The following is an 18,249-nucleotide window of genomic DNA, read 5'->3' as shown; positions in this document are numbered from 1 at the left end:
TGGCTCGCAAGCATCTCTTCCGCTCTTGGCATCGCCCCATACCCGTGTTTTCTCATACCCACCACCAGAGGTGGGAAGTCCAGGGGCTAGAGAATAAAAGTCCTGCCATATTTTTTATTCCACCCACTGAAGCATTAATGAGATAAATAAGTGTTTAATTGAGTGATGATTGACCATTATTGAAGACACCTGATGATAACAAGCAGAATCACCAAAGGAGAAAATCACTATTTTTAAGTTACCATCATCGAGGTCAGGGTTTGCTTTAGTTGAGCTCTTGACCCTTGACCTTTTAACATTAGGTTTTGTTTGAGCAGTTTTAACTGCATTAAAATCAACCAGACAAGCAAAGTTAAAAGATGTCTGTCTGTGTGTTTAAATTAAACTTTTTTTGTAAATAAGAACTTTAGAAAAAAAAAATTGCATTGATAAAGTTGATCTTCTGCTGTAGAATTACAGTGCTGCTGTAATCAATAATGTAAGTTTAACTAAGAGTGGGCGCTAAATGAGTTCAGTGATTTAGATCAAATAATGATTATGTGAAAACATAACCAACAGCACCTGATCATCTTTTAACTTTGCTTGTCTGGTTGGTTTTAATGCAGTTAAAACTGCCCAAACAAAATCTAACAATAAAAAGTCAAGGGTCAAGAGCTCAACTAAAGCAAACCCTGACCTCGATGATGGTAACTTAAAAATAGTGATTTTCTCCTTTGGTGATTCTGCTTGTTATCATCAGGTGTATTCAATAATGGTCAATCGTCACTCAATTAAACACTTATTTATCTCATTAATGCTACTCTCTGCCCCCCACATTGCTATAAGTGGAGATTTGAGAGGTGAAAACACGGGATGAAACTGGTCTATTCCACGATCTCGACACCTCGGTGTGGAGATCGGGAAAAAACGGTAGTGCCTGACGTGGAGGTAGAGCAGACCTCGATGGTAAGAAGTGTTCATCGAGTTTGCTTCTAATGTGCTGCTCCTGCTTCTCAGCTAGCCAAACAACGTTGAGCTTGGTGATAGTGCAAGTAAGCACCTTCATGAGCTCTTCACTCACAGGAGAACATCTAATATTAAAAAGTCAAGGGTCAAGAGCTCAACTAAAGCAAACCCTGACCTCAATGATGGTAACTTAAAAATTGTGATTTTCTACTTTGATGATCATCAGGTGTCTTCAATAATGGTCAATCATCACTCAATTAAACACTTATTTATTTCATTAATGCTTCAGTGGGTGGAATAAAAATATGGCAGGACTTTTACTCTCTAGCCCCTGGACTTCCCACCTCTGTAGGAGAGTGAAGTGGCGAGTCCTCAGCCTCTCCCGTTGTCACACTAACAACATCCAGTTCCTCAGAACTAGACGCCATTAGTGTGACTGTGTTGACCGGAGTGGAAGAAATCGCAACGCGTGCTTCCTGCCTCCGAATTGACACACCGGATGCAGCAGGTGAGGGCAGAGATAAGGCTGGGCCCGACTCTAACCCCGCTGCTACATCCATCTGCGAACCCCAAGACATGAGACGCCATCCTGCCTCAGCAGAAGCGGGGCCCGAACCTTGGGGAGCACGAACCGAGCCACTCTCCTCGAAGAGGGCTCGACGGGAGCGCAGCGTCCTCATCGGAAACTGCTCACAGTGCACGCAGGCAGCGCCCTCGAGAGCTGCCTGAGCATGCTGCACTCCCGAACATACAACACAATCTGATATTAATGATTCATGTACAGTCAGATGTTCTTTGTCTGTGTGTCAGTAAATCAAACCCGTGACTAAACGTCACCTTGTGTTGTTTCTCTTAGTAAGATGAAAATAATCTGTTATTTATCGGTGATTAAATTGTATAAAGAAAGCGATAAAAGAAAGCGCCCTTTGCAATCGTTGGAGCAGCGCGCGCTGAAGCTGTCAATCAAACAGCGCGAGTTTATCAGTGACTGACACGCAAAACTCCTGTTTTATTCAACGAATCCTTTAGTTATATCGTGTTTGCTCTGTCAATGACGAGATCACTGCTTTCATGTGCTCAACAACACGTCTGTGATCGACTACTATGTTAATCTCTGCAACCAATATAATTCTCAATATAATGACATAGATCTGAAATGTAATGCAACTTTTCACGATTAGTTAACCTTAGAGCTGTAAATAGTAAAAACGCGCTAAAAGAGAGAGTAATACTTGGATATTTTCATATGCAAAGATGTTAGCCAATCACAGCAGTGGGCGTTTACACCGAAGTCTCACAGCAGACACGGCCCTTAAAAAGGAGCGTTTAAATCAGAGGCTAAAATCATGGTAGGAAAAATGCCTTTTATTTATAAATGATGACAATTTTGGATGTAAAAAGCATACTAACATTATAAGTGCACCCCAGGAAACATTATAAACTATAAACCAACGCAGTTCATGACCCCTTTAATCATATGCATTGTGAATTGATTAGTCAAAATCTCAAGAGACATGGCAAAAATTGATGTGGATTTGGGGGCTTGTTAAAATTTGGGCTGATGGATTTGAATTTTGTCCAGGATAAAGAGTAAACATTATAATATTAAACATTAGAGTGTTCAAACATCTTTATCCAAGCTGAACTACAAGGTGACACACTTCAGCAGCTTCATTCACAGTGGAAGGAGTACTCGGCCTCTGACTGATCACCTGAAGGAAAAGGAAGATGTTCACATTCATACAACAATAGAAACCTGTACATGGAATAAATCTGAATAAACACTGTGCATCACATGATCAAAACATTCAACATTGGCATATTAAATCTTACTTGTTTGGTAGTAATCGTACACTTTGACCACAGCTGGCTTGAGATTCTTCACCTGAAGAACCTGTTTCATTTGTAGCTGGTAATTCATTGGAATGTTTTGTGGGATCTGCAGGAGGAAACAAACTCATCAGTCATGGACATTATGGATAAAGTGTTTTTGAATCGACTTAATGACATAAAATCATATGAATGTTGCTGTTCTCTCACCTCCTTCAAATAAACAATGACATGATCATCTTTAGAATCGACCCGTTCCACAAGTGATGCGTATGTTGCAGAAGAAGTTCCAAGCTATGGAGAAAAAGTGCTGGTTAATTTCTAAATAGTGAACTCTGGAAATGTTATAAATTTTGTGATGAATCACTCAAATGCACCATTGATGTATCAGCTGTGAATCCAGATAAGAGTTTAATATCCACAATAACCATGTTAGTTCTTTCCTGCAGACCATCATATCTGGAAAAGAGCAAATGAAAAGGTATGGTTCTTAAATTCCTCATACTGTAAATTTACAAATAAGTGAGAACAAAAGTCAGTATAATTAACAAGACACAAGCAGAGATTTTATCACTCAAATCAATAATAAAAATAATAGTGTTTAGTGTTACAGTTTTAACTACTGAGATATGTAATTTCAGTTTATGTTGCTTTTGTTTATTAAGATGTTAAAAATATTCAGAAGAGATTTATTTGTTAGTTAATCTTAAGTCATAATCATGCTCAAGTCTTCTGATTTGGATACAAATTTTCTTACTTGACAGTGAAGTTCAAAATGAAATTTTGTCCCAATGATTTGCAATCTCCCTCAATCTTAGCGTCAATGCTCAATGTTTTAGCTCCAGTAGGAGTGGGAATGTTGTAGAACTGAGCCATCTGAGAGATTCAACACAAACAAAAATAAATTAATAAACCGTTTCAAAGCAGAATAACCATAAAATGCCAAGAGGAAAGTGAGTGTGAGTAAATGAAGCTGAACACACTACAGACCTGCACAGACACACAGGTCGAGCCCTTCACTTCAATGCTGTATTTGGCTGGAACGTTCTGCAGCTGCTTCTCCTGGTACAGTAACTTGTTGTCCTGATTGACCTCAAAGTGGTGAGAGTCTCCTGCTGACTGTACAGTCACTGTGCTGGAGCCGTCAGAGCTGAACACTTTGGTGGCGTACAAAGACAGAGCCTGAAGAGCCACCACTGTGTCCTGGGAAATAAATGAGTTCAGTAATGTCACTTTTACTCATTCACACCAGCACATTCAACAATAGTGTGTTTTATTGGAGCAGTTTGAGTAACCTGTGTGGAGGAGAATCCTCCATAGGCATTCTGCTGCTTCACAAGCCAGCTGACAATCCTGTTAGCATAGCCAAGATCAGCTGTCGTGACTGAATCTGCAGTGAGAACAGCTAGCAGCACATATGAGCTGATCTCCACTGCCAGAGAATCAGAGTCATCAGCAGATGCAGACTGAGACCAGTGGAGAAGAGACCCTTAATGACAAAAGACACAAGAGTAACTCAATGAGCATGACAAAAAACAATAGTACTGTCATAAATGATGACAGAAAGTCATCAGAAACAAACCTCTTACCATCTGAAATAGCAACATCCTCCAGTTTCTTGAAAAGCTGCTGTCGAGTGTCCGTGTTTCTAGCCAGACTGAAAGTGTAGGTGAGCAGAGCAGTGGTGTAAATGTTTTTGACATCCTCAATGACGGACCTCAAGCATGACAAACCTTTACTGACGACAGGATCCTGTGACAAAAACAGAGAAACAGACGCTGTGAGTGTCATTTTTCTATGAGTTTATATTGTGTTTCCTGTAGATGAACTTACAGTGACTGGAGTTTCCAGTTCAAGCAATGATGCAGTAATGTAGGCAGTCATGGTCACATTATCATTCACTCCACCCTGGAATATGTGGGAAATAAAGGATAAATAAAGCACTCAAACTATTAAAGGGAAGTTCATCTAGACAAACTTTGAGGCTGCCTTGAGAAAGTATAAATGTTATTCAAAACAACAACAACAACAAGTAAACATACAGGTCAAATATTCCAGGTTTTCTATATAGTTACTAGACCATTTCTAGGTGGTTGCTATGGTGTTCTAGATAGATAGAGAAATGGATAGAGAGATATAGATAGATAGAAGTTGACAGACCTTCATTCTGTTGTTGAACAGTCTTCCCTGTTGGATGAAACAGCCATCTGAATCCCGTCTTTTTATTAACCATTCCTTTGCACTCTGAATAATTTGTGGATCAACAAATATGTATTTCTGTGCTCTGCCAAAAGATCTCAGGACAAAAGCAGTCAACCTGGTGGTGTGGAAGATATAATTAAAAAAATGTCATCAGGTGTTTCAATGAATTCCATCATCAATCGCAAAACAAATAATTGAATTTAGAGACACATTTTAAATGTTTTTGTACCATCCTCTCAGGTTTATTATTGTAGATTACCTTGATATTATTTCTGATTAACAAAAGTAATAGTAAAATATATTTACCATGTATTCCCATCACCAGAACCAAATGTGCTGTATGATCCATCAAAATGCTTGTAGTTCATTTGTCTCTGGTATCCTGTTTAGTGTGATAATGGTTAACACTTCAACAGTTTGTTTGGGTTAACTCGATGTGTCTGATGATTCAACTTTACTGAATGATATTCAGGTGTGTTGAAAAATGTATAATTTGATATCAAACCATCTCAGTATTTTCTTGAAATGATTTATGTCTCTCACCGCTCTTCAGGAAGCCGGTGGCTCTCTCTCGGATGGCTGAGGTGAGCTGCTCCGTGTTCTCCAGATACTGCAGAATGTAAATATTGGGAGAAAGAACAGCCATGTTTTGTTCCCCACAGCCGTACGGCATCTGTAATAATCCGTGAAGATTCCTCAGTGCCCGACCCAATATGTCTCCTATAAACCATACACAAGTTAAAATACATTTTCTAATCCAAACCCAATCTCCTAATTTCTGCTTGTATTTGTAAATGTTACCAATGACTGAAACAGTGGATCTGGCTGATCCCTCTATCACATCTTTAGGAAGAGTCAGAGCCACTTCCTCTGAGAGACTGTCACCTATGAACCAGAGAGACAGAAACACACATCAGTGATCAGCTGAGTAACACTATGATGCTAAATATAGTCTGTGGACAAACCCTTTGGACACAGTAACCAGCTGTGAGTCTCTGTCTTTTCAGTTCCTTCAGCCTGCAGCATAAAACAATCATTGATCACATCAACTCATCATACTGATATAAGCAGCATTAGAATCATGGGTAAATGATGTCTGAAATCTGTTTGACATGCGCTGACCTGTACAAGCAGACTTCGTGTGACCGTGTCAATGCGTCCTCTCTCTGGGACGCTCACAATCTCATTGTCACACACAGTCTGGGACGCCTCTGCCTCTGCACTGACTGTAATATTCAAGACTCCTACAACACAAGACATGTACGTGAAGATACAACAGACACAAACACTGAGAAACAATGATTCAGACTGGAAAACTCACCAAGAACAGAAGGAGTGAGGATCCATTTAAAGGTTTTTCCTCCATTAGCACATAGACAGGATGAATACTGATCATCAGAGGAGGCTTTGAGAGTGTAGTCTGAGGAAGGAGCTGGAGTCACTTTAACCTGTCAATCAACCACACATGATTAGTGGCATATTTGATATGATTTGATAAGACTGGGTGTGAAATCTCACCATGATGCACTTGGACAGATAGTTGAAGACAGTGGCCTTCAGCTCAAAGATCTCCCCACGGATGATGGAGTAAGGCAGAGAGAGCTCCAGGAAGAAGGGCTGGAAAACTGTCAGCTGAGCAGGAGGAGCCAGACCCAGACCTTCAGAGGACAGACAGAAGGCCTCCGTCTCCCAAGAAGTGATGGTGTCAGGAACCGTGACAGGAACCTGAACTGATCCAGAGTCCCTGTGGAGGAATTACAACAATAGGCATATTTTAATTTTTCCTGTAATAAATAACAACATTCAGCACAGAGATGATAAAAAACTGGTTTCAGACTCTGCAAAGCAAGCAAGGTATTTTCTGTCCTGTGGGTGTGAGGGGAGATGATGTAATAAAGATAAGTAATAAGATAAATATGATGTTAAATGTACTGATGATGCTTCACATTACCCCACTTCAGCAAGTTTCCAGATCCACGTTTCTGGAAAGACGGTCCGAATCGTCACTGCTGGAGAATCTCTGTCAGTTGAATCCGATTCAGAATACAAATCATCATAATCATATACCATCTCTGGAAAAAAAGTGATATATTGTAGTTTTCAGTGATATGTATGTGAACAGCATGTCAAAATAATCAATTCTACACCTCGTCTGAAGTAAACAGAAACAGAAGGCAGATCATCATTTAATACATATTTAATTTTCATATACAGATTTTGTGTTTTCAGAGTTTTCTAGCTTCTGTTTATTTAGTTTTTACTTTAGTTTTAGTATTTTAGGGCTGCCAAAGTTAATGTGGTAATTTTATTTTACAAAGTTATGTAGTTAAGTTTTATATTGAGTTTTTGTTACCAATAATAACACTGATTCAAAGTTAACTAATAACCCCACAAAAAAAAAAAACTTTGTCTTTTCCTACTATATCAGTACAACTGTAGAATTGTACGAGTTTCAAAATTTCACAAATTGTACATATTTTATTTTTTGAAATATGTTTCATTACAAGCACCTACATATTTAAACATTACAGCTTGGATTGTAATAACAGTACATGTACCTTCACCATGGTATCGGTGACGGTGATACGTCAAGCCTCTGTATGACAGACACTGAGGGACTCGCACAACCAAATTTGTTGCCACTTTCAATCCCACACTCTGTCAAGTTGCAATGATAAACCACAGTAAAAGTCAAATTCACAGTAAAAAGGTCAAAATTCAAATTACTTGTAATTGTCATTATAATCAAGATAACTTTTTTATGCATTTACTTGTGCATGTGCAGTATATACTCTGCCAATCATTATCTACTGCACTGTCACACATATAATCCACCTGTTACCTTTAAGGATTTATAGGTGTTGTCTGTCGGCACAGCTCGACGGGGTCTCACATGCAGACACTCCTGCTCATCTTCAACACTATAAGGATAATCTGACCCCGATTTCACTGGCAGCAGGTTGAAGATCTGTGGCATGTTCACACACTATCAGTATGATTTCTAAATAATTCATGTATTTTCCATAGCAGTAATAACTAAAAATCTGTTATCACTCGATTCATTCACACTGTAGATTCCTGCTATGAGGAAACATTAAATCATATTAAATCTTAAAGCATCTACACACCTTGTCAGTATCCAGGCGTTCTCCTGACTTCAGGATCAGGACGCTCTGATCTACAGCACTGAGGCCGCACAGTGAACCAGGCTGAGCTGAGAGCTGGAGAGTGTTTTTCTCACCAGGAACTGCTTTAGCAGGAGAAAACTGCAGAGACACCTGTGACATACAGTCAATAGAGTTTATTTTAGAATTGAGTCAGTAATACAGTTTAAAGAAGCTCATTTCTAAAGCTACAATACATACCTTGTTTTTGAAACACTTTTCAGTGTCGAAATTTTTGCTACTAGCAACAACATTTTCACTGGGCAGAACACAGTACACCAGAATCTGCACTACTGGAGCCAGATCTGCACTAATAGACAGTTTGAATGACATTGTGTCACTTGCTACTCCATTAGAAGATTTCACTTCAACCTTCTCATATCCATGATGAACGATCACTCCTCTGGACAAGACCTGAAACAGACAGATGACACTCTGATAACAAACTGACTAGTGCTGCCAATGAACACTGTTAAACAAAGACATCTCTGTAATAATGTACATACTGCACAAGTTCTCACCATATAGACAATGTCTGTTTTGAAGTCTTCAATTGTCTCTCCAACAAAATAATACTTGATGGTGGCTGTAAACTCAGAGTCACACTTTAATGGTTGCTCAGTATTCTCTATAATCAATTCACTTAGTGTTGGATTGTATGGAGCAGCAGGCTGGAGAAGCTGAACTGGTTTTATATCCGCAGGGATGTAAGGCGTGTTGTAGCCATGACGGACCTCTGGATAGACACTTGCCTGACAAAGAATCAAAAATAACTCATGCAACTAAACTCTTCTCACTTAAAAACTAAACTAATTGAACACAAACACTCTTACAATCAGATTAATATCACTTTTAGGATGACTGGATGTATTAAAAGAGAAGCTGGCCAGTCCATCGCTGTCTGTAGTGAGATTTAGGAGCAGTTTTGGGGACCAAGTGTGACCCTCCATAAAATAAACCTCTTTGTTTTGAATCGGTGCGCCTTTGAAATTTGAGAGTTTGATCTGTTGAAAATATGATTTTGAAAGAATAAATTAAGGAATAATTCTGTACATATCAATGGTGTTAAACAGAGACAAACTGATTTTAGACTCACTTTTCCTTCTATAACTGATCCATGTTCATATGTTTTGGGCAGGTCAGTAAATGTGACTTTACCAATTTCATAAGTGAGAGATACAGATTCAGATTTTGTCATGGTGATCTCTGTAAATAGTAAAAACACCAAAATAAATATTTATTCAAATAAAAGTAAAACATCAAAAATGAGAAATTCTAGAAATGTATGTAACGTGGATCAGATCAAATCCAACAGCTCACCTGTTCCTTCTTCTGTAACCATTGCCTCAACAGCAAAAGAATTCTGAAACCAATCCTTTAGTGTGGCGTTCAGAAAGACTGATGTATCTAAGGTATGGACGGCACATCCTGTCTTTTTTATCTAATTATAATGAATGAACACAAACATAGAATATTAACTAAAGAGTGGTTTAACTGGATAAATGGAGGAAAGATAATGTGCCATTACTTGTACTGTGTTTCAACTCACACACCTCAATGGTTTCCTCTAAACACACTGGACTGGTGTGATGTCTTTGGTAGGACAAATTATTACGACACACTTTCACCCATGATTTACCAGGTACAGGCTGTCCGTAAGTGTATCTGTGAAAAAGGTACAAGCAAATGATCTACAGCCCAGGGTTCAATTCAGCAACTAATATATTACACTGTAAAATCCAATAGTGATTTTAACTCTTTTTAGTTAACTTTAATTAATATATCTTAATTTAATTGTATAACTCTAGTAATCTGTACTATTCACACACTATGCCTTTTGTACTCAGAAAACACAAGTTAAGATAAGATTAATTGATTGGTTTGAGTAACATTTTGTCAAAAAAAAAAAAGGCGGGCCAATTCTTAATAGACATTTCACTAATTTCTTCCACTTCTGTTGTTATTTTTCTATTTGCGTTCACTGATTCCCCAAAGTCATGAGAAATTTGAGAGAACATCACATATGCTGACTTAATAAACTGATGTAGATTTTCCTAAAATGTTTTAGTTTGAACTCACCATTATGGTGATTAGTGTTCCCTTTTGGTTGGGCACTTCAGAAAGAAAGAAAGAAAGAAAGAAAGAAAGAAAGAAAGAAAGAAAGAAAGAAAGAAAGAAAGAAAGAAAGAAAGAAAGAAAGAAAGAAAGAAAGAAAGAAAGAAAGAAAGAAAGAAAGAAAGAAAGAAAGAAAGAAAGAAAGAAAGAAAGAAAGAAAGAAAGAAAGAAAGAAAGAAAGAAAGAAAGAAAGAAAGAAAGAAAGAAAGAAAGAAAGAAAGAAAGAAAGAAAGAAAGAAAGAAAGAAAGAAAGAAAGAAAGAAAGAAAGAAAGAAAGAAAGAAAGAAAGAAAGAAAGAAAGAAAGAAAGGAAAGAAGACAAGAGGCGAGTGGTGCTGGGTGGTGCGTCATGTAAAAAATGGAGCTGATGCAGTTACATTGAATGAGTTTATAGCTAATATGCGACACACTTGCGTTCTCTCTAGACATTGTTAGTTTACTCATTTGCTTGCTCATGACAAATAGCAACACAGTGAAAAGTATTTCTAATATGCTGGACCTTTTATTGAGAGTGCCCTACATTTACCTGAGACGTGCCTTCACAAGCAACCCTAAGAGCTTTTGTGATGTCTGAGTCGACGGAGGCCCAACATGCGAAAGGTGCGTTTGCAAAGTATGTTGTATTTTTGTAAGTCTGCTAGGTGCCGCTAGTGTCACACAAACGACATACTTCACCTTTATCAGTTTAGGACACAGATCTAAATCAGACACGACAAATAAAAAACACCATGGCGTCAATTTAAATGTATGCCAGAAGTACTTTTTTAATTAATAATTTAGAAAAATTATAACATAATTAGTATTAGCAGCCTATTATAAATAAAAAAATAAAATGTAATATTAATAAATCTAAGTAGGCTACAGTACAATAAATAAAAATATCAGTATTCTTTCAAAAATAAGTTAAAATTATGCAAACTGATGACTTTAACAAACGCACAGACTATCGATTAACATCCTCTGATAGGCCTAGTTACAGCAAAGAACTTATACTTCTATACTCTTAGTTTTCCTTATGGAGAAAATTAAATACTATGAAAATACTTTTAGTTATGATTTTTTCCCCACTTGGTTAAGTCTAGTTAGCTTTGTATCAAATACAATGTGATTTTCGGTGATCGAGATCTGGCAGCAGCTCAATTTCCCTCTTGAGCAAGCCATCAGCTCATAGCTTATCCTGCGTATGAAATTTGCCATAGGCCAGTAAACCAATGAGAACGCGGGACAATGATGAGGTTCCATAACAAAAGTGTGAAGGTGCAAATAATTTTTTTTTACAATGTTATTGGTAACATTTATGTCAAAAACGCCTGAAACGTGAAACTTTTAATTAGGTTGATATAATCCCTCTATATTTGTGACAATATCTTCTGACCATGCTTGAGTCACAGACAGACTTTAGAATTCAAAACACAACAATGGTAACAATTCAATTTTATTTAAAATAAATTATCAAGTACTCTTAGTTCTTTTTTAGTTACTAAAACTCTTGTGTAAATGAACTATACTAACTAAGCTTTTGTCAGAACAACATCCTATTTCACTTTACTTGGTTTTAAAGGCAATCGGTTTATAACTATTTAGTCTAACTATTTAGATTTTACAGTGTAGGATGGGAGTTACAGTATGTAATATTGTTTAAAAAAATCAATTAACAATTAATTTTAAGTAACTAAATTGTGCCAAGAATGAAAGAACACACTGCTCTCTTAATGCAGGAAATAAAATAAAGCACTCACTTTCCGCAAACCTCAATTATCAGTTCCTCTTCTTCAACGCTGACTTCATTCTGGCATTTTACAGTAACTTCAAACTTAGGCAAAACTAGAAGTGAGAAGGCAGAAATTAGAGTTATTAGTAGTCAAATAAGATTTTAATATACAAACATATAATTGAAATTCTTCCCATGCAACACTGCAATCGTTTGTTGACTTACCATATTTTTTCACCTCAAAATCATGTGAGATCATCCTGTCACTAATAAAAGCCTTCAGTTTGTACATGCCTTGACGGGCCTCTGGGTTTAATTCATAAGAACGCTGCAAAATCCACCTTGTTGAAGAAACATTTGTCCATTGACCAATCCGGTTACCTTGACTGTCCTGTTTAAAACCAAAGACACAGTTCAGATATTTAGTTACAGTCAGCTACACATATTCTTAGTGGCGTTGATAGCCAATTTAAACATTTAGATTAGATTTATTCAAATATGCATTATATGTTAAAGAACATTAAAAAATATTATTAATATGTAATATGGTGAATATATTAAGCTAAATGCTCCTCTCTATGGTTCATTTTTCTAGCTGACTAACGAGTTTATGGTCATGATGAATCGCAGGGCCCCACGCAATTGCATGCTTTGCGTGGTGGGTAAACATGCTACTGCATATTCTGACAATTAGCGAAGAAATGTTAATTAGCCTTCTGAAAATACAATGATTGCAAATATAACAGAATTTGATTAGTGTTATTATTAGTGTTAATAAGATTTAAAAGGTGAGTTTGTTGTGACTGTACAGAAGGTTTTGTGTTCTTACCTCAAGAATCACTGTACTATACTGTAAAAGAGCAAATAGTAATTAAAGATTAAAAGCCAAAAATATATTTATTAAATGTGTATTCAAAAATTCAAGACAAAATACATTTTCAAGGTAAACACATCAGACCTGCTGATCAAGAGGTGTGAAGTTTGTATCCATGGTAACAACTCTGAAGTTCACTGTAAAATAAAAATGTGAATTTAAAAAAAAAACTCCACTTTTGACATCTTCAGCTCTTACGTAACGGGAAACTGCTTACGGTCAGTATTTCACTCCTGTAAATGACTGCTGCTGTGTGAACATGTCTTTTGGGCCAAATTCAAGTCACAGTAGCCTGTTTTAGCTGTCATTTTACAAAAAAAAATTCTGTCCAGTTTGCACCAGCTGATCAGTTATAATCAAGAAGGCATATACCAGACAACTATTATCACATGTAATGATCTATAGCAGGAGTGTCAAACTCCTAGGGGCAGTTTTCCAAACAGGGTTTACATTAAGACAGGATAGGCCTTAATCCAGAATAGTTAATCGTGGCTTAAAAAATGGCTTTCTGAAACACAGATTAAGTACAGATTACTAAAACCTGGACTATGGAGTCCTGAATTAAAATAAACCTGATTAATTTAAAACCAACTGTGATAATCTGAAATTGATTTGGTTGAAATGAGCTGGTTTGATCCAAAGCACTATCATAGTGGTTACTTCAGTATATTTCACAGGAGAAAAAAAGGAAAAAAAGAAAAAAGAAAAAGCCATTTCTTGTTAGCAGGTCCTCAACCCAAGCACAAGCAATATATATTACACACATACACATACAGTGTATATCAATATCGATATATATCCAAGTAATACATGTGTCTTCTTTGAAACACAACGTTAATCTGAAGTTAAACCTGCCTGTAGGTTTAATTAATTTAAGCCTCAGTTTAGTCCTGGAGTAGCTCTAGTCTTCCTCCAGGAAATCACCTTATTAAACTGGACTAGACTAAGTCTAGGACTATTTTAAACCATGACAGAGAAAACAGATTTCTGTTAATCTGGTTTAAAGGGCCATTTTATTCTAGGACTAGAATTATTCTGCAGGGCTGTGGCTCTCCAGGAACTGAGTTAGACACCCCTGATCTGTAGTATCTCTAGATTTCATATAAAATAAAGTTATAAAGATACTGATATCAAGAGATTTACTTTATCAGTTATTTGTAATTGCAATATAGCTCAAACACACACTAGATGACCATTCTTGAGTTTCCAAAGCTCCTTATTTGCTTTCCTTATCTTTTCTTCTGCTCCTCTTTTCTGTTTACAAGTTTGTAAATTGAATTGTTTACTTCTGTACACTCTTTTACCATCTGCTGGTTTGTGCAAAATTTGTAATTTATTTTTGACCTATGGTGCTCAGCTCATTGCATGATCATAACATGCTTTACTTAATGTATATTATCTTCATCAGCTGTGATCAGGGTTAAGATGTCAGTGACACCAGCATTATTTACTGAGGTTTAGCCTTTGAAACATTCACAGCTCACCTGTCTGTCCTGGAAGATAGATGGGTTTATCAGTCTGGATAAAGGTCAGAGGATGGTAAGGCTTGAACATGACTTTTCTCTCTTCAGTCATCTTGAAAGTCTCTCCCTGAAGTTTGACATTCATTTTCTGCACTGATTCTTCTTTGACCAGAGGAGCCTGATGAGAAATAATTTGTTTTCACAACCTGCCATCGCAAAAACTAGATGCATTATGATGAAAATGTAATTATATATTCATAATAATGTGCTAATGGCAGACCTTGAAGTTAAAGCAGCGATGAAACTCTTCCTCAGCTTTCTCCTGCAGCAGTAAAGTGCTCTGGTCACCATGAACAAGATGAATGTTCATGACAAGGCTTTCATTGGGCTTGAGAAAACTTGCACAGAGTTTGGCCTCAGATCCTGACTCGATCACTGCAGGAAACGTCACCATGAAAGATCTGCCAAGAGATAATGATCATTCAATGTTGTCTAAGTAAATAGATACAATAAGAAATACAAAAAATTAAACCAAAAAATTTAATTTGCTATTGATCAGTTATAGACCTTGAGAAGTGAGAATGCAATATTAATGAAGTCTGGTAACTTAATTCATTACTTTTCATGTTTATCCAGAACAATATTGCCCATAAAAATCCACTCATTAATTATGAATAATCTTTTACCCAGCCAGCACAGCTATGTGGGGCCCAGATGAGTGTCACCTGGGCTGTCTAACTGGGGCCCAGCCGGTTTTGTCCACAGTTTCCATTTTTTTATGCTGTTCACTTTAAACAATTTATTTTGACCATTGTTTCTGGTTCAAATGTGATTGCTTCATGTTAAATTGACTTGAAATGGTTACTTGAACTCACTTGATGTTTTCATTGTGAAATAACAGGGTGGTTTCCCGGACAGAGATTAAGCCTAGTCCTAGAATAAAATGGCCCTTTAAACCAGATTAACAGAAATCTGCTTTCTCTGTCATGGTTTAAAATAGTCCTAGACTTAGTCTAGTCCAGTTTAATAAGGTGATTTCCTGGAGGAAGACTAGAGCTACTCCAGGACTAAACTGAGGCTTAAATTAAACCTACCAGGAGACAGGTTTAACTTCAGATTATGTATTACTTATATATATATATATCGATAATGATATACACTGTGTGTGTATATATATATATATATATATATATATATATATATATATATATATATATTAGTATATATATCTATATTCGTTTTTTTTTATGCTATTCACTTTATTTAAACAATTTATTTATTTAACACCATTGTTTCTGGTTCAAATGTGATTGCTTCATGTTAAATGGACTTGAAATGGTTACTACAACTCACTTGATGTTTTCATTTTGAAATAACATGTTTCAGTCAAGTAACCCAATCAAACAAGACTTTCAATTCCCATCATGCTTTGCACTGGGCTGAATTGGGAGAGTAAATGTTGAAAAAGTGTTATTTTATGCATTTTTTAGAAAGATGAGAATATGGAGAGATGTCTTACTGTTCTATTATGTAAAAGTTTTTGATGTTAGTGTTTTTTGGAGATTACTGTTGTGGTGAAGTGTAGAGCTTGTGCTTGGGTTGAGGACCTGCTAAGAATTACTTTTTTTTTTTTTTAATAAATATATATATATATATATATAAATAATGAAGCAACCACTATGATAGTGCTTTGGATCAAACCAATAAACCAATATTATTTCTAGACTGCCAACACTGATCATCACACGTGTAAATAGTTATGTTTAGTTTGTTGCTATGTAAAAACAAAACAAAAGCATTAATAATCATAGGATTTTATATATATATATATATATATATATATATATATATATATATATATATATATATATAATTATCTTTTTAAATAGAATTCATTACAAACAGATTTCCAGGCATTTCTTTTTTCACAGCTGATGTAATTGCTTGCTTTAAAAGAACTGTCTCTTGTTTAGTAAAGGTTTTTTTTTTTTTTTGCAGTCTTTTTTTGCTGCCATTGTTTTCCTTGGATTTGCTTCTGAGTTCCATGCAATTTTAAGCTTTTCTTGGTTCATTCCATGTTTTACAGGCAACTCCCTCATGATAATTCAGTTTAGCACTTTTGGTTTTAAATTAATCTAGTTTATTTTAAGTCAGGACTCCATAGTCCAGGTTTTAGTAATCTGTACTTAATCTGTGTTTTAGAAAGCCATTTTTTAAGACACGATTACCAATTCTAGATTGAGGCCTATCCTGGCTTAATTTAAACCCTGTCTGGGAAACCGCCCCATCATATGTCTATTTTACACTACCAGTTACATTTTTAATAACTCACAACTGCAACCAAATTATATAACATAAACAATTATTTTTAAATTTCACATCCTGCACTCTGATTGGAACATTCACGAATAAAACATTCACACAGTAATCTAATGACATGAAAACAGTCAAGAAAGTATTTTTGTTCTGTGCTCAAATGTGTTATGTCAAAAAACTGATAAACAGGGAAATATTGTATTTGTGTATATATTGTATATTCTATAAAATGAAAAGACATTCCTTTTAATTGTATAGCGCAGATTTTTAATGAACCAACAACATATTTTAGGTAGGACATAACCAGAGGTGGGAAGTCCAGGGGTCAGGGAGTAAAATATTTTTATTCCACCCACTGAAGCATTAATGAGATAAATAAGTGTTTAATTGAGTGATGATTGACCATTATTGAAGACACCTGATTATAACAAGCAGAATCACCAAAGGAGAAAATCACAATTTCTCCTATGCGCATCCCGTGTGCAGAATGATGCGCTTGAAGCGACACAGAGTCACAGTGCGCAGCGCTCCTACGCAGCAGTTTATTGAGCATTTTCTTTTAAGATTTAATTTCAGTTACTGTGTGTGCGAAGAAGGATCCATAGCGCTCTGTTCTCCAGTGTTGTGATCTAACTAACAGACATTGTTTGAGATGTGAGCGCGCTGCATTTTGCAAGGCTTTAAACACTTAAGCAAATTATAACTTTCGTGAAGATTCAGCACTGGCTCGATCGGGACAGTGACAGTCCCATCTACTGTCCCGAGCATCTTTCACAAGCTCTGAAAGCGTCTTTAACCCCTCGATCTTTGTGACAATATCTTGCCATTGATCATGCTTGAGTCACACACAGACTTCAACAATCAGCATGCAAAACAAAATAACAAATTTAAAGTAAATTATTAAGTAATCGCTACTTCTTTTTAGTTACTAAAACACTTGTCTTAGTGAACTATACTAAGCATTTGTCAGTACAACATATTATTCCTATTTCACTTTTTTTTTAAGGCAATCTGTTTGCATGCTTTTTTAGGTAGGTCTAACTAATTAGATGTTATATAGATGTTAGATGTATTATTGTGACCACATCATGAGTATCCTGGGAGCTCGTGGTAAGATCACTGTGAGACCAAATTGTTGACTGGGTTAGAAAGCAAACTAACCTCCCACTGAAACTGTTAAAAACTTACGGTCTTGATGTTTGTCCATTAGCACAGATCAGGAGGAAAGAGAGCAGAAGCAGCTCTTTCCAACAGCAGCAGATATTCAGAGCCATGGTGAGGAGCGATCATCCAGGTCATGAGATGAACTGGACCGTCTCTACTCTCATGTAACGATAGTGATGTTACGATCGATTATTTCTCATTCACTGAAATTCCTCCGTCCACAGCAGCGCGGCGCTATTAGCAGCGAGCGCATGCGCAGCTCTGTGGACTGGTTCATTCTGTCAAAGAATGACAAAACCTTGTATTATTGAATAAATACCGTAAAATTTTAAGGATTTGTTGTGGAAAAAGCCTAACAGGTTTATAGCCTATTTTTTGTTAAATTTTCGTTTTAGCTGCATTATTTTTGAATGTATAATAAAATACGACTGATACACCAATGAGATTTATCTGGGGTTTTTTTTTT

General features: G+C 36.4%; 1 protein-coding gene across 1 annotated transcript; it reads right to left on the bottom strand.

Annotated features, from left to right (window-relative positions):
- Window positions 1-2,767: 2,767 nt before the first annotated feature.
- LOC125249205 (alpha-2-macroglobulin-like) lies at window positions 2,768-17,961 on the bottom strand. Its single transcript, XM_048161438.1, has 33 exons — window positions 17,808-17,961; window positions 14,584-14,764; window positions 14,325-14,481; window positions 12,925-12,977; window positions 12,796-12,816; window positions 12,192-12,357; window positions 11,995-12,079; window positions 9,695-9,806; window positions 9,462-9,582; window positions 9,238-9,347; window positions 8,975-9,145; window positions 8,663-8,893; window positions 8,343-8,555; window positions 8,106-8,255; window positions 7,820-7,945; window positions 7,536-7,635; window positions 6,929-7,049; window positions 6,496-6,721; window positions 6,299-6,425; window positions 6,100-6,221; window positions 5,943-5,994; window positions 5,779-5,862; window positions 5,521-5,697; window positions 5,284-5,359; window positions 4,936-5,092; window positions 4,609-4,683; window positions 4,365-4,527; window positions 4,071-4,264; window positions 3,766-3,978; window positions 3,533-3,651; window positions 3,153-3,234; window positions 2,986-3,069; window positions 2,768-2,884 (listed from the first exon to the last, which is right to left on the bottom strand). The coding sequence occupies exons 1-33, from the start codon at window positions 17,891-17,893 to the stop codon at window positions 2,768-2,770; spliced, it is 4,272 nt and encodes a 1,423-aa protein (XP_048017395.1). The 5' UTR covers window positions 17,894-17,961.
- Between the last annotated feature and the right edge of the window lie 288 nt (window positions 17,962-18,249).

The sequence above is a fragment of the Megalobrama amblycephala genome, linkage group LG16 (assembly GCF_018812025.1).
Source record: "Megalobrama amblycephala isolate DHTTF-2021 linkage group LG16, ASM1881202v1, whole genome shotgun sequence".
In the NCBI taxonomy this organism is placed as follows: Eukaryota; Metazoa; Chordata; class Actinopteri; order Cypriniformes; family Xenocyprididae; genus Megalobrama; species Megalobrama amblycephala.
This window is presented reverse-complemented; position numbering and strand designations above follow the sequence as displayed.